General features: G+C 44.4%; 1 protein-coding gene across 1 annotated transcript in view; it reads left to right on the top strand.

The window, feature by feature from the left end:
* WHRN (whirlin) overlaps window positions 1-13646 on the top strand; it is a 138353-nt gene that overhangs the window by 37437 nt on the left and 87270 nt on the right. The window contains exon 2 of the mRNA XM_060200024.1: window positions 8403-8528. Coding sequence (XP_060056007.1) covers window positions 8403-8528 — 126 coding nt within the window. The remainder of the gene's footprint in view (window positions 1-8402; window positions 8529-13646) is intronic.

Below are 13646 nucleotides of genomic sequence, written 5' to 3'. Positions count from 1 at the left end.
CACACCTGGTTTAGTGCACACATTACTATGTGCAAAAAGCCCGCATCCAAGCCTCTTGTCTCCAGCTACAAAGAGTGGAGTTTTACAAGCTGGGGCTTTGGAGTCTCTCTCCTCCCCCCCTTTCAATTTTTTTTTTTGCCTCTATTAAAGTAAAGGAAAAACAATTAAAAGACAAAATTCTAGGATGTTAGGGGTACAAAGTTTCACATTGAATTCACACTGCACCTACTGCCAAAGTTCTTTGCCATTCTCCCATAGTCTGAGAGCGAGTTCAGTAACTGTTTGTTTTGTTTGTTTGTTTTTTTATCCAGGATTATCACTAGACCTGCACAATATAAATCCACTACTCCTGGTGTCCTTTTTTTTTTTTTTTCCCATTGTTGGTGCTGTTCTTGTTGTTGGATGGGACAGAGAGAAATGGAGAGAGGAGGGGAAATCAGAGATGGGGAGAGAAATATAGACACCTGCAGACCTGCTTTACCACTTGTGAAGTGACCACCCTTCAGGTGGGGAGCTGGAAGCTCAAATTGGGATCCTTCCACGGGTCCTTGCCTTTTGCACTATGTAGACGTAACTATTTATCTATTTCCACATGTGACTGAAACCATCTAGTAGTTGTCTTTCACCTTATTTCACTAAGCATAATCATCTTCAGTTCTATCCATTTTGTCCTGAAGGATGTAATGTTGAATAGTATTGTACTAAGACTAGATGAAAGGTGGGGTATGGAGTAGTTCCTAAACCACAGTAGGATGTTGTAACCAGAATCTTATGGTCAGGGCATCTTGCCTTTGTTCTTTATCTGCTTATTAAAAAGAGAAAAAAGATAAGTGAAGTATTGAGGTAGTCCCCTTGATGGCTATATAGTCCTTCCTTCCTACCTTTCATTCATTCTTTCTTTCTTCCTTTCATTTATTTATTTTTTTTTCTTTATAAAAAGGAAACCTTGACAAAACTATAGGAGAACAGGGGTACAACTCCACACAATTCCCACCACCAGAACCTGTACCCCATCCCCTCCTGTGATAGCTTTCCTATTCTTTAACCCTCTGGGAGTATGGACCCTGCTGAACATGGGCATTTACAGGTCGATCCATACTCCCAGCCTGCCTCTCTCTTTCCCTAGTAAGGTGAGGTTCTACGGAAGCAGAGCTCCAGGACACATTGGTGAGGTCATCTGTCCAGGGAAGTCTGGTTGGCATCATGGTAACATCTGGAACTGGTGGCTGAAAAAAGAGTTAACATATAAAGCCAAAAAAAATGTTGATTAATCATGAACCTAAAGGCTAGAATATTCAGATAAAGATTTGGGGTCTCCATTTTGTAAATAGCTAGTAGGTCTATTTTAAGTGTATTCCAAAAGGGCCCATGACTTTATTAGTTTTTACCCTAGCCTGACATATGATATGCAGGTGAATCCAAGTTATTGTCTGGGGAGATGATGTCATAACTGGAAAAGGGAAAGAAAGCTGGATCAGGGAAGAGTATTCCCTAATATGGGAAAGGGGTGTAAGTATTGTTGACTGTAAACCCCATCGATTTGATGTGATCAGGGGCCCATATTCAGCTTAGGAGCCTATGTGACCTCTGCATCCCTATAGATCCAACTTCACATTCTGTGGTCATGAGTAGGAACATTCCAAGCTGCCCTGATATCGACCCGTCTTCCTCAGGTGTAGCATAGAGTATGTTGTCCAGCCTCCCTTTGGAGGATGGAACATACTCTACTGTTGTTGATCCAAGTTGAGGGCAGGGTGCTGTGGGGGGCCCACAAAGGGGTCTATTCTGTTGTTCCTGATAGAGATGACCGGTAACAATGGAGAGAGGGGTTTATTTGAGGTCTAGGCCCATCATGTCTGTTTGGGAATCTCTGGACTCCCCAGTTAGGACCCCAGCTGAGGGAGTTGGGCTGTAGCACAGCGGGTTAAGCGCAGGTGGCGCTAAGCTCAAGGACCGGCGTCAGGATCCCGGTTCAAGCCCCCGGCTCCCCACCTGCAGGCAGGTCCCTTCACAGGCGGTGAAGCAGGTCTGCAGGTGTCTGTCTTTCTCTCCCTCTCTGTCTTCCCCTCCTCTCTCTGTCCTATCCAACAACAATGACATCAATAATAACTACAACAATAAAAAAAAAAAAAGAAAAGGACCCCAGCTGATGGGGTGGCCTGATAGTGACTAAAGAGTCATCATTAAAGTATGCCAGTCTCTTGCCCTTATTTAGCTTTTGCAGTCCTTGCTTTGCTAAGGTTAGCTTTGGAGTGAGTGAGGGAAGTGTAATAGGAAGTAGGTGAGGAGGGTATCTAAGTCTAAGTAGACTCTATTTCATTATGAACGTTATACTGACTCACTACAGACTATTGTGTATTTTTGCTTTCAGGTATATATTTTGCCCTAATTTTATGGATACATGTGAACATATGCTCTATCTTATAGGACCTGGTCTATGTATAGGTCTTGGGACTTTGTTAGAAAGTGAAACTCCTGGAGTGTATCTGGAAGCAGCTTTACTTGCAGACAGCTGAGGTTCTGAGTGTTCTGCCTGGTGGGAGCAAGGATAAAATCTAACAAAGTCTGGTGAAGAAAAGAGGGTGCAACTCATTTTCAAGAGTGGTGGTTCTGATTAATGTGCAAATGAATGGAGCTTCCAGAGTCTGTAATGGTACTGCTCATCCTAGTCAAGGGCAACTTCCAAGTTTAAAAGTGTTCAGGGTAGGTCTAGAGCACTGATGCCATTCTCTCTGGGCAGATAACTCACATTCTTCTTGAGACAGACCAAGGAGCTGCAGACTCAAGGTTTTTTTGTTTGTTTGATTGATTTCCTTTCTTTCCCAAACTGGAATTTGGGCTGCTTTTTCATTCTTAGAGATGGGGGGGAGGGGGAGAAGAGGGAGGTGGGATTCAAACCTATGTCCTTGAACATGGTAAAGCAAAGCATGCACTCTTATCTAGTGAGCTGTTTCTTGGCTCCTGCATTTAACATTTCAATTGCTCCCTTTATTTTTCATATGGAATCAGCAATCATACCCAAAATTTTAATACTCCTTAGCTCAATTTTTATTTTATATTGTTATGCAGTGGGAGGACACCAAAGCATTTCATCATCCAGAGAGCTTTGCCTGATTTTTAAAAACTACTTGTTTAATTTATTATTTCTGATGGAGACAGAAGTTGAGAGATTGGGAGACAGAAAGAGAAATAATTGTAGCTTCACAACTAATCAAACTTTCCCCCACTATAGGTGAGAACCAAGGTTTGAACCCTGGTCCTCAAGTATAGTAAGTAATGTGTGCACTCTACTGAGTATGCTACCACCTGGCCCCTCTTCACCTATTTTTTTTGTGTGTGTGTGTGTGTCTTTTTCCCTCTTGTATGCTGGGGATTAAACCTAATGTTTCATGCATAGGAGGTATGTGCTTTACCTGCAGGGTCATTCCCTGGGCCTCTATTCATTCTCATATTCTCTCTCTTTGTGTCTCTCTGTCTCTGTCTTTCTTCACTGGAGAAGGGGTTTTTAATTGGGTGATGCCCCCTTCCCCAGCTCCCAATGGATGTATGTGTAGTTTTTAGATTTCATTGTGGTTCCCTGGAAGCACATGGCTGTTAGGCCACATTTATGAATTACTTACAGAGAGTCCCAGTATTGCCATTTCCCAGATGAGTAGAGAGAGGCCTGGAAGTGAGGACTGAATTGCCCCCAGCTGCACAGCCAGCAGGTGGGGTGGCAGAGTCACCCTCTGTCACCCCTCTGTCTTCCATTCCCTTCTGGCGTGGGAGAGGGAAGAACCCACCGCTCAGTCCTGTAGCTGACTGTCACTTCATGCCAGCCTGTGTTCAGTTTCAGTGGCTGCTTTCTCTCCAGCCATCACTGCCAGCATCTAGGATCTGCTCAGGGCAGCAGTGGGGCCAGAGCAGCATGATAGTAATGTTTCACACTCCTTTGGGGGTCATTTGTCCATGAGCACAGGGACACATCTCGTTGCACTGCTTTCAGGCTTCCACAGCCCTGCTCTGAGCTGAACAGTCAGACTTCAGAGTCAGGTAACTCCCCCAAGTTTGTGAATTCTCAGCAGCAGGAGAATGAGATCGGATCTGTTCTTCCTTCAGACTAGGACCTGATCTTCTACAAAAGGAGCAGGGACTTTGGGGCTGGGTATGACTTTGGGACTGGTTCTAAGCAAAGCAAAGCCTCCAGTTCTCCAGGTCTCCACTTTCACACTGAAGATGCCACTCACAACACTCCCCCCTCCCCCTGTCTTTTCCTCTCTCTCTCTCTCTCTCTCTCTCTCCTTCTCTTGCTCTCTCTTATTGCATAGAGACAGAGAGAAATTGAGAAGGGAGGGAAAGAAACAGAGAGACACCTGCAGCCCTATTTCACCACTTGTGAATCTTTCTCCCTGCAGGTGGGAACCAGGGCCTTGAAGCCAGGTGCTTATGTACTGCAGTATGTGTGGTGGCGGTGGGGGTAAGGAAGGCTTTTTCTATAGCAAGCAATTCTTTGATGCCAGTTGGGTGTCCTGTAGTCTAAATTCTGATGCTGCCTGTGTGGAGTGAGTATCAGATCCCATGGGTGAAAGGGCTCCATGCCATGAGAATTCCTTCCTTCCCTCCAATTCAGGTGCCCATTTCAGATCCTGGCTTTTACCTGTGCCATTTATCTGTAATTCAGCCTTTACCTCATGACCCCCCTTTTGGGTATGATTTTATTTATTTATTTATTTATTTATTTATAAAATGGAAACACCGACAAGACTATAGGATAAGAGAGGTACAGTTCCTACTACCAGAGCTCCATATCCCATCCCCTCCACTGATAGCTTTCCTATTCTTTATCCCTCTGGGAGTATGGACCCAGGGTCATTATGAGGTATAGAAGGTGGAAGGTCTGGCTTCTGTAAATGCTTCCCTGCTGAACATGGGCGTTGACAGGTCGATTCATACTCCCAGCCTGTCTCTCTCTTTCCCTAGTGGGGTGGGTCTGTGGGGAATCAGGGCTCCAGGACACATTGTTGGGGTCGTCTTCCCAGGGAAGTCTACTTGGCATCATGGTAGCATCTGGAATCTGGTGGTTGAAAAAGAGTTAACATATAAAGCCATACAAATTGTTAACTAATCATGAACCTAAAGGTTGGAATAGTGCAGATGAAGATTTAGGGTTTGATTGTTTTGCTGGAGTGGCTTACAGAACTCAGAAAAACAGTATACTTGGTATGGAGGGGGATGCAGACCAACATTCAGTTGGGAATGACCAGTGAGACAGGAGTGGGGCCTCCTAGCCTCTTCAGGGAAAGAATCCACTTCCCTGTCCACCCACCTTCTCATCATTCCAGAAGCTCTTGACTCCCAGTCTGCTGGGAATTGCATGGTGACTTCATACCTCATGTAGGTCTGATCAATTTTGCACTACACTTCCAGCAGCTCTTCCCTCTCTGGAGGTGGTGAGGTAAGGTAGGGCTCAAAATTCCATTTTCTAATCATGGCCTGATTTTTTTGATGATCATCTACCCTCCAGAGCTCAACCAGAATCATATCATTGAAGCAGAAGGGGCTCCCACTGCTTTTACTGCTTAGGGATTTATGAGGGTTTCAGGAGCTTAGTGCCAGGAAGCATGGGGCGGGGGGAGAATTGGAAGAAAACATATATATATATATATATATATATATGTACACACACACATTTCTGATTATAGCTGACAGTATCAAGCTGAGGTTTCAGAACCTCTTGACCTTATGACCTTGGGCGAGTCACTTAACCTTGACCTAAATCTTCCCTGTCTGCTATTAGGGGATGGTCTTGGCTTTCTTGTCAGATGGAGGATTAAGAATCATTGCATCACACAGAGCACAATGCCCGGAACATAATAATCCATTTCAATAGCAACTGTCATTTATCAAATGCCAACCATGTGCTAGGTACTTTTCATATATTTTTGCCCCAAAATGTCTGTGGATGTTACCTTCAGGTGCTGCTCACATGGCATCATATATGGAGTCAAGGTCAGGGTTCTTGTTCAGGGCAGGGAGGGGGGTGGCTTTGTAGGTTGAAGGTTTCTCATTTTTTTTGTAACAGTTTCTTTTATTTTTAAAAAAGATACTTATTCATTATTTTTTTTTTTTATTTAGTAGGACAGAGAAACATTAAGTGGGAAGAGGAAATAAAAGAGACACCTGTAGCATTGCTTTACTGCTGGTGAAGCTTTTGTCCTGCTAGTAGGGGCCAGGAACTTGAATCTGGGTCTTTTCACAGTATTCTCTCTCTTTTTTTTTTTTTTTTCTCTTGGGAAAAGCAAAGCTCTGGCAGAGGATGAGCAGGGTCTTGCCCCCATGCTGGGAAGCAGAATATGATCTTAGGCCTTTGGGGGATAGTGAAGCACAACTTTAACAGCATGTGATCATTAAATGTCTGGCTCCTTCCTATTGGCTATGTGACCTTGGCCGTGTCACTTCATTCCATCCAGTCTTAACTTCTTCATTTGGAAGGTAGGAATAGTAAGATAAACAGGAGAGGAGGAGTAGGCCTAAGTAAGAAAATAATGCATGTACACTATGGAGCACAACCTGGACTTGGGGAATACCCAGTATACCCAGTGACTGACTGAGTTGGTGAGTTATTGGTATTATAGAAGTATTCCTCATGGGAGTGGTATTCTTTCCATTTTGTCAGGCTGCCTCTCATATTTGAGTATCCTTTCCTATAGCCGAATTTTGTCTGCTGCCAAGTGCAGGTAAAGCTTCCAGTACTGAGGCCAGTTACCCTTGGCTGGTAGGACTGTTATTACCATTCTGTGCTAAAGGCTTCATTTTATTCTCATGTAAAGGATTTATGGGGAGCTGGTGGGCAGGCAGGGAGATTTGTTTTCATTCTTAGTATTCTGAGAGGGTTGCTGTAGATGTCTGCTACTGTCTGCATGTTTCTGGGCTCCTTTTGGCTTCTTCCTATTCCTCCCACCCCCACCCTCAGTTTTTAGTTCTGGAGCTTGAGGGACCAGGCCGGGGTGGGGATAGTAGTAGAAATTGGTCCAAGTCACCCAGTGAACTGAACTAGAGCCTCTGTGTTTAGATCTCAGACTGGGCTTGGTTTGTTCTAGGCCTTGAGGGCATGTTTTGGGAAGTGGAGGGCTGTCCAACTATGTAGCACAGGGGAATTGAGGCCGGAGCTGCCCAGATCCTCAGCCAGCTTCAGTGACTTCCTCTTGGCCTAAGACCCATCTCCTGAACCCTGTCAACCTGTCATAGGCTTCCTGAAATTTGCCTCTACTGTTTTCACTCCTCCAAGAGTCTTACTAAAACCCAAATCTGAGCCTGTCCACACACACACACACACACACACACACACACACACACACACACACACACACACACACATTCATGCACTTCAGTCAACCTGAACCCCGAGGTGAATCCAAGGGCCCTTCTGTGTGCAGCTCTCTGAGCTTTTACATACCTTACTGTCCCCAAAATACTCATCATCCTCCCTTCCTAGCTCAGCCTTCAGACACATGCTGTTAGATTTCTAGGGGGCTCTGCTGGACATCAGGCTCCTAGAAATAGACTATGACAAGAGTTCCTTGGAAGAGGCTCATAGGACCTTGTAAAAATGATTCCTGTCTCCTCTCCAGAAACTGTGAATTGGTCCCCTTCTTAGCACACAGGACTTTAGAAGTGTGACTAGGTTACAGATCTCAAGATGAGGAGAAGTGCCTATCATCTGGGTGGGTCCTGTGTAATCACTGATGCCTTGGAAGAAGGAACAGAAGGGTCAGAGTAAGCAAAAGGTGGTGAAATTCTAGGAGGAGGTAGAGAGGAGAGAGGGAGAGAAGGAGAGAGAGAGAGGGAGGGAGAGGGAGAGGGAGAGGGAGAGAGAAAATGAGAGAGATTATTTTAGAAGATGCTATGCCACCATAGCTTTGAGGATGGAGGAGAGGGCGATGCAATGAGAAATGCTGGGAGCTGCTAGAAGCTGGGAAAGTCAGGGCAAATTCTTCCCTAGGGCTTCTGGAAGGACTGTAGTGGACCCACTTTAGACTTTGAGATAGTAACGCTGTTTGAAGTTACTGGCTTGTGGCCATTTCTTGCAGCCATGATGCAGTTCCTTGGGATTGGCACTTTAATGGCATGAGGGGTGTAGTGGTAAGAGAGGAAGGCTGGCCTGTGGTGCATCACAGCAGAGACCTTGATGGTCACCTAGGAGCTCCAGAGCTCAGGAGCCCTGCAGAGCTGCCCTGAATTGGGGTGGCAGCAGGCACTGACCTCCCATCAGGCTGTCATTGGGTAGGAGCAGCCCCAGAGCTTTTTGCATTTTGTGGTGGCAGAGTGTGGGGTGTAAGTGGAGGTAGTGGTGGTGGTTCTGCAACCTGTTACTCTCTGAGTTCCTCTAGGCCCTTAAATGCCATCTCTTCTTCCTTGATCAGGTCAATCTGGTGCTGGAAGATGGACGGTCCCTGGGCCTCACCATCCGAGGGGGAGCTGAGTATGGCCTGGGCATTTACGTCACCGGCGTGGACCCAGGCTCTGAAGCAGAAAGCAGCGGGCTCAAGGTGAGGGGCCCCTGAGTACTATAGAGTAGCTGGTATGATTGAAGCTGTGCATGGGCTGGGAGGAACTAATTGTGCGTGGCACAACTCTTTGCAGCTATATTGAGTCCATTTTCCAGCCATTCACACAGCAAGTGCCTTGAAAACCAATCTCAGTTGGGGAGCCCTCTTTATGTGTCTGCCTCTGATTTACAGCTCAGCCTGAGAGGCAGCAGCTATGCCCCCACTTCCCATGCCCTGACTCTACCTCCTGAGCCTCAGAGATGGGCAGCCTCCCACATGGTGCCAGGCAGTGGGCTAGTAGGGCTCTTCGCAGCCACCACTTTGCAAACACTGGTTATGGCCCTGACTTCAGAATTTATTATGGTGCACGGAGAGGGATGAGGAGAGAAAACTGAGAGCTGGGCTGGGGTTGCGTTGGGCAGCATCAGGGCTGGCATTCAGTCCAGAGCAACCAGCAATTACTGCAATAATATGATTAGCTCAGACTTTTGATCAGGGCTATGTGCCTCACATTGTTAATGTACTTCACACATAGTGACTCATTCATTCCCTACTATCACCCATAGGCAAGCTGGTTGTTACTCACATTTTCTAGTTGGGGAAACTGAGGTAAGATTGTCCTAAATAAAATGGAGGTTAAACAGACTGGTCAAAGGTCACAGAGCTGATGGGTTACAGAGCAGGATTTGAGTCCAGCCTATCTTAATTACAATGCCCCTATTTTGTTTTTTGTTTTTAACACCAAGCTTATTGCTGGAGTTTAGTACCTGCATAACTCAACCATCCAGGTGACCTTTTTCCCCTCCCTCTTTTAATTTTAATAAAGGGTGACAGCAAAAGATAGAGGAGGCTAGAGAGAGGAGAGAAAAATAGAGAAAGAGAACACAGCACTGCTCTACCACTACTAAAGCATCCCCACTGCCTGTGAAAAGTTGGGTTGAAATTCAGTCTTAGTGCATGGTAATGTGTGCTCTCTGGCAGGTGAGCTATCACCTAGTCCTAAAGCCCCTGGTCTTAGCTACTGTACTGTACTGTCTAGCTGGAGGGAGCTAGGAACTTGCTCAGATCTTTGGGGGCAGCTGATTAGTGAGAGAAGCAGAGACTTCCTACAAAGAGACTGGACTCAACACAGATCTTCTGAATAAACAACAGTTTGTGTTTTGGCTAAACCTTACCACTGAATGTTCAGAATAAATGCAGGGCAAATGACCTTATGGATCAAAAGAGGCTAATGATGCTGGACAAGAAGGGGGTGTGACCAAAGGAGAATGGACGACTTTAAGTGAATAGATGGGAATCTGCACACCAGGCCCCAGAACGAGGCATGAAATGGAATCGTATTCTTATAATAAAGGGACTTGAATATCCCACTGATGTTGGGGAGCCTGATTCTCTATGCTGATGAGAAGATAAGGACATGTTGAGTCAGGGGCCCCTGAGTCATGGACAGGCTGGAGGGCTAGACAGAGGGGACATCTGTCAGCTTCTCTTGGGAGTGTGGCTCTGTTTCGTGAACTCTAACTGTGGAATTTGGAGGACTAAGTTCCAATCCCAGTCTTACTCTTTTTGCTTTAAAATCTAACTATTATTTTGGAGAGGCCACCAATCTGAGATTTCCCTCCTTTCCCCAAATCATTTTGATTCAATATTACTGAAAAGATGAGAGGAGCTAACATCCATATTAATACAGTTTAACTCATTCAATATTTATTTGATGGATTAAATTCTCACAACTTTGTGTGCTATAGTGGTAACTTTCAGTGTGATGGTATTTGGAGGTGAGTAGGTCATGAGAGTGGGGCCTTCTGGATGGGATTCTTAGGAAAGAGACCAGAGAGCATGCTAGGTCCTCCTTCCTCCTTATGAGGACACAGTGGGAAGTCTGCAGTCTGCTGCCCAATAGTAGGTTCTAACCATGCTGGCACCTTTATCTCAGACTTCCAGTCTCCAGACTGTGAGAAATGAATGTTGTTTGCAAGCCACCCAGTCTGTGGTGCTTTGGCAGAGTGGCCCCAGCTGCCTGAGAGACTCCTCTTTCCCAAGTGCTTTATGTCATTAGCTCACTGAAATCTCCCAGCACCCCTGTAAGAGCATTTTCTCTTGTTAGCTCCATTTATAGATGCCATGTCTGAGATCCAGAGAACCACACAAGTAATAAGAGGCGAAGTCCAGGTTCCCATCTGGAATCAGGATGATGTATAGAACTGTACTTACACACTGGTGAATCGGGATAACAGATGCTGTAAAGATACTGGCTACATGTAGGTGCCCCACAGTGCCCTGGGTCTAGGCACATGCTATGATTTTAGCAGGTATTACTTTATTGAGGAAATACTGATTTACAGGATTGTTGTTGTCATAGTGATACAGATCCACATCTCTCCAAGATAGCTCACTTCACCCTTTACCCAAGCATCTTCTTCCTCCACCATAGGGTACTGGATCTCTAAGCTCTTATTAACTCCTCTGCCCATTCTGTCCTTTGCTTTGTGTCTTAGGTCCCGCCTCTGAGTGGTATTACCAGATATCCATCCTCGTCCTTCTGGCTGGCTTAGTTCACATAATACAGTTCCTCCCAGTATCATTCCAAGTTTTAGCAAAAGAGAAGACTTCATCATTTCTTATAACTGAGCAATGTATTCTATGTGTTTATATACCACAGTTTCCTTAACTACTCAAAAGATTAAATACTGTTGGACTTTAAGAGAAAAACTGTCTCAGAGTATTCTGTATGCTGGCTTTGTTGTTTGGGGATAATTTTAGATTTACTGGAAACTTGCAAAGGAAGGTCCCATTTAGCTTTCATTAATCTTCTAATATCTACTCCTTGTTTAACTATGTTTATCTTATTAAGGCTAAGAAAATGACATTGCTGTGACACTGTTAAGCAAGTTATAGAATTTACCTGTTTTTCCACTAATGTAATTTTGTGTGCTAGGATATAGTCCACTTCAGCTTATCACATTGTGTTTAGTCTTAATAGTTTTTCTAATATTTTTTAAATTTGTGATTAATAGTGGGTTATAAGGTTATGAGATTACAGGGTATAGTCCTACACTGCACTTATCACTGGAGTTCTGGGCCTGATTCTTTCTAGTAATAACTACCATAGTTCTCACAAAGTCCTAGAGACAATTTGTTTGCTTCTGGGTTTTTTGTTTGTTCTGTTTTGCTTGTTTGTTTGGGCCTTTTTTTTTTTTTTTGTTCATGTTCAGGCTGGGAATCTGCCAGTAGATCTCTCTTAGTGCTAATAGGAAGGAAGTGTGTATTCCATGCATTCAGTGCGCATCCGTGCTGCCTCTCTTTCCCTTCCACTTAATTAACAAGTATATTGGGCTGGGGAGACAGTGTAATGGTTATACAAAAAAGCTTTTATTCCTGAGACAACAGAGGTCTCAGATTCAATCCTCAGTACCACCATAAGCCAGAGATGAGCACTGCTCTGGTAAAAAATAACCATATATATGTATATATATGTTGCAAATGTAAGACACTGTGCTGACCCTGTGGCCTCTGAGCTGAGCAATACAGACACAGTCTCTGACCTCTTGGCACTTACTTTTTTTAGTGGAAAAACAAGGAGGCAATTGACACAACTGCTTGTGTAACATTTCTGATAAACAGCAAGATGGTGAAACACATAGAATCAAGTCAGTATGTAACTGAGGAGATCAACCTTACACATATATCACCAGGAAAACTTCCTGGAAGAAGTATTCCAGTTGAAAATTTAAAGAAGAAATAAGAATTTAATGCTGAAGGAAGAACAAATACTAGGTCCTTGAAGTGAAAAGTAAGTGTTCTAGGGTCAGAGGAAGCCTGGTGTGGATAAATGCAGAATGCCAGGTGGGGACCAGGTGCTGGATGATGCTGATGAGGCTGGCAGACCCTCAGTACTGCTGGTGTGAAAAGATGATGCTTGAGGTCATCAGCTATTAATATGGAAAGACATCCACAGGCTGTTATCAAGTAGAAAACACAGGCTGCAGAGATAAGCTCTCATTTGTATAGTTTACGTATGTGAAAATGTGTGCAGAGAAATGTCTACACTGACATATACAAACATGTCAGCCATGGTTCTCTCAAGGTGGTAAGATTATACTGGATTTTCACTTTGTTCTTGACATCCTTAGGCAGTGTCTATATGGAGTATTACTTTCATAATCACAAAATCAGTCACTGTAAAGTGACTTCCATTTTTTAAACAAGGCAGAAGAAAAACATTCTAAAGAATTTTCCCAGTCATTTTCATTGCCCCTTCATTGCAGGCAATCAGAGACTTTATTTGCTCATAAAAATGCCTGCCTTTAGTATAGTCCTTTCCATCTTAAAGTCCCTGCTGCAGTAGAGCATTTTATATTCCTGCCACTATTTTATTTTCCCTTCCAAGATCTCTGGGATATGCTAACACCTGCCTACACTCACTTGGGCATCCAGGACTGATTAATTTGGTTTATTTCCAATGCACTTTCACTACAATTAGGCATATTGAAATGAAATAAAGGGGCTTGGCTGTGTGGGTGGTGGAGCAAGAACAGGCTTTATTTGTAAATAGGGCTTCTTGCTGCTGTGTTGCTTTCCTGGGGTAAAAAATGCTGCCTTCTGCCTCACTCCCAGCTGATCACTTAGTTCCTGCAACTCCTGAGTTCAGAAGAGGGCCTGGCTCTCCTACTAAGAAGAACAGCTCTCGGGAGGAGATCAGGCATAGCCCATTTATCCTGGTGACAGCCAAGGGGTGAATGTGGGGCTCCCCTACCCTCCTGGTGGGAGCCAGCTCCCCCTTCAGCTTTTATCTTTAGCATTCTTATCCTTTTGCACCTGCTCCTTAGCTTCAGACCTATTGAAGAATGGTCCATTGAGCCTTGTTTCTTTCTGTAAGGACATCTGTGATTAGCTAGCATTTAAAAATAACAATGATAGCAGTTGCTGTTTATTAACCCGTTGTTATGAATTTGGCACTGTGCTAAACAACTTTGGATACTCACTTGTTTTGTTCTGCCACTAACCCTACGGTGGGCATTCACAGTGCCATATAAGGGTCAGAGAGGTGCAGTAACCTGCCTGGGATCACATAGAAATTAGGGCTGCTGCCCTTCAGACCCTCCAAAGGCAAGATGC

This window comes from Erinaceus europaeus, chromosome 10, assembly GCF_950295315.1.
Source record: "Erinaceus europaeus chromosome 10, mEriEur2.1, whole genome shotgun sequence".
Taxonomy (NCBI): domain Eukaryota; kingdom Metazoa; phylum Chordata; class Mammalia; order Eulipotyphla; family Erinaceidae; genus Erinaceus; species Erinaceus europaeus.
This window is presented reverse-complemented; position numbering and strand designations above follow the sequence as displayed.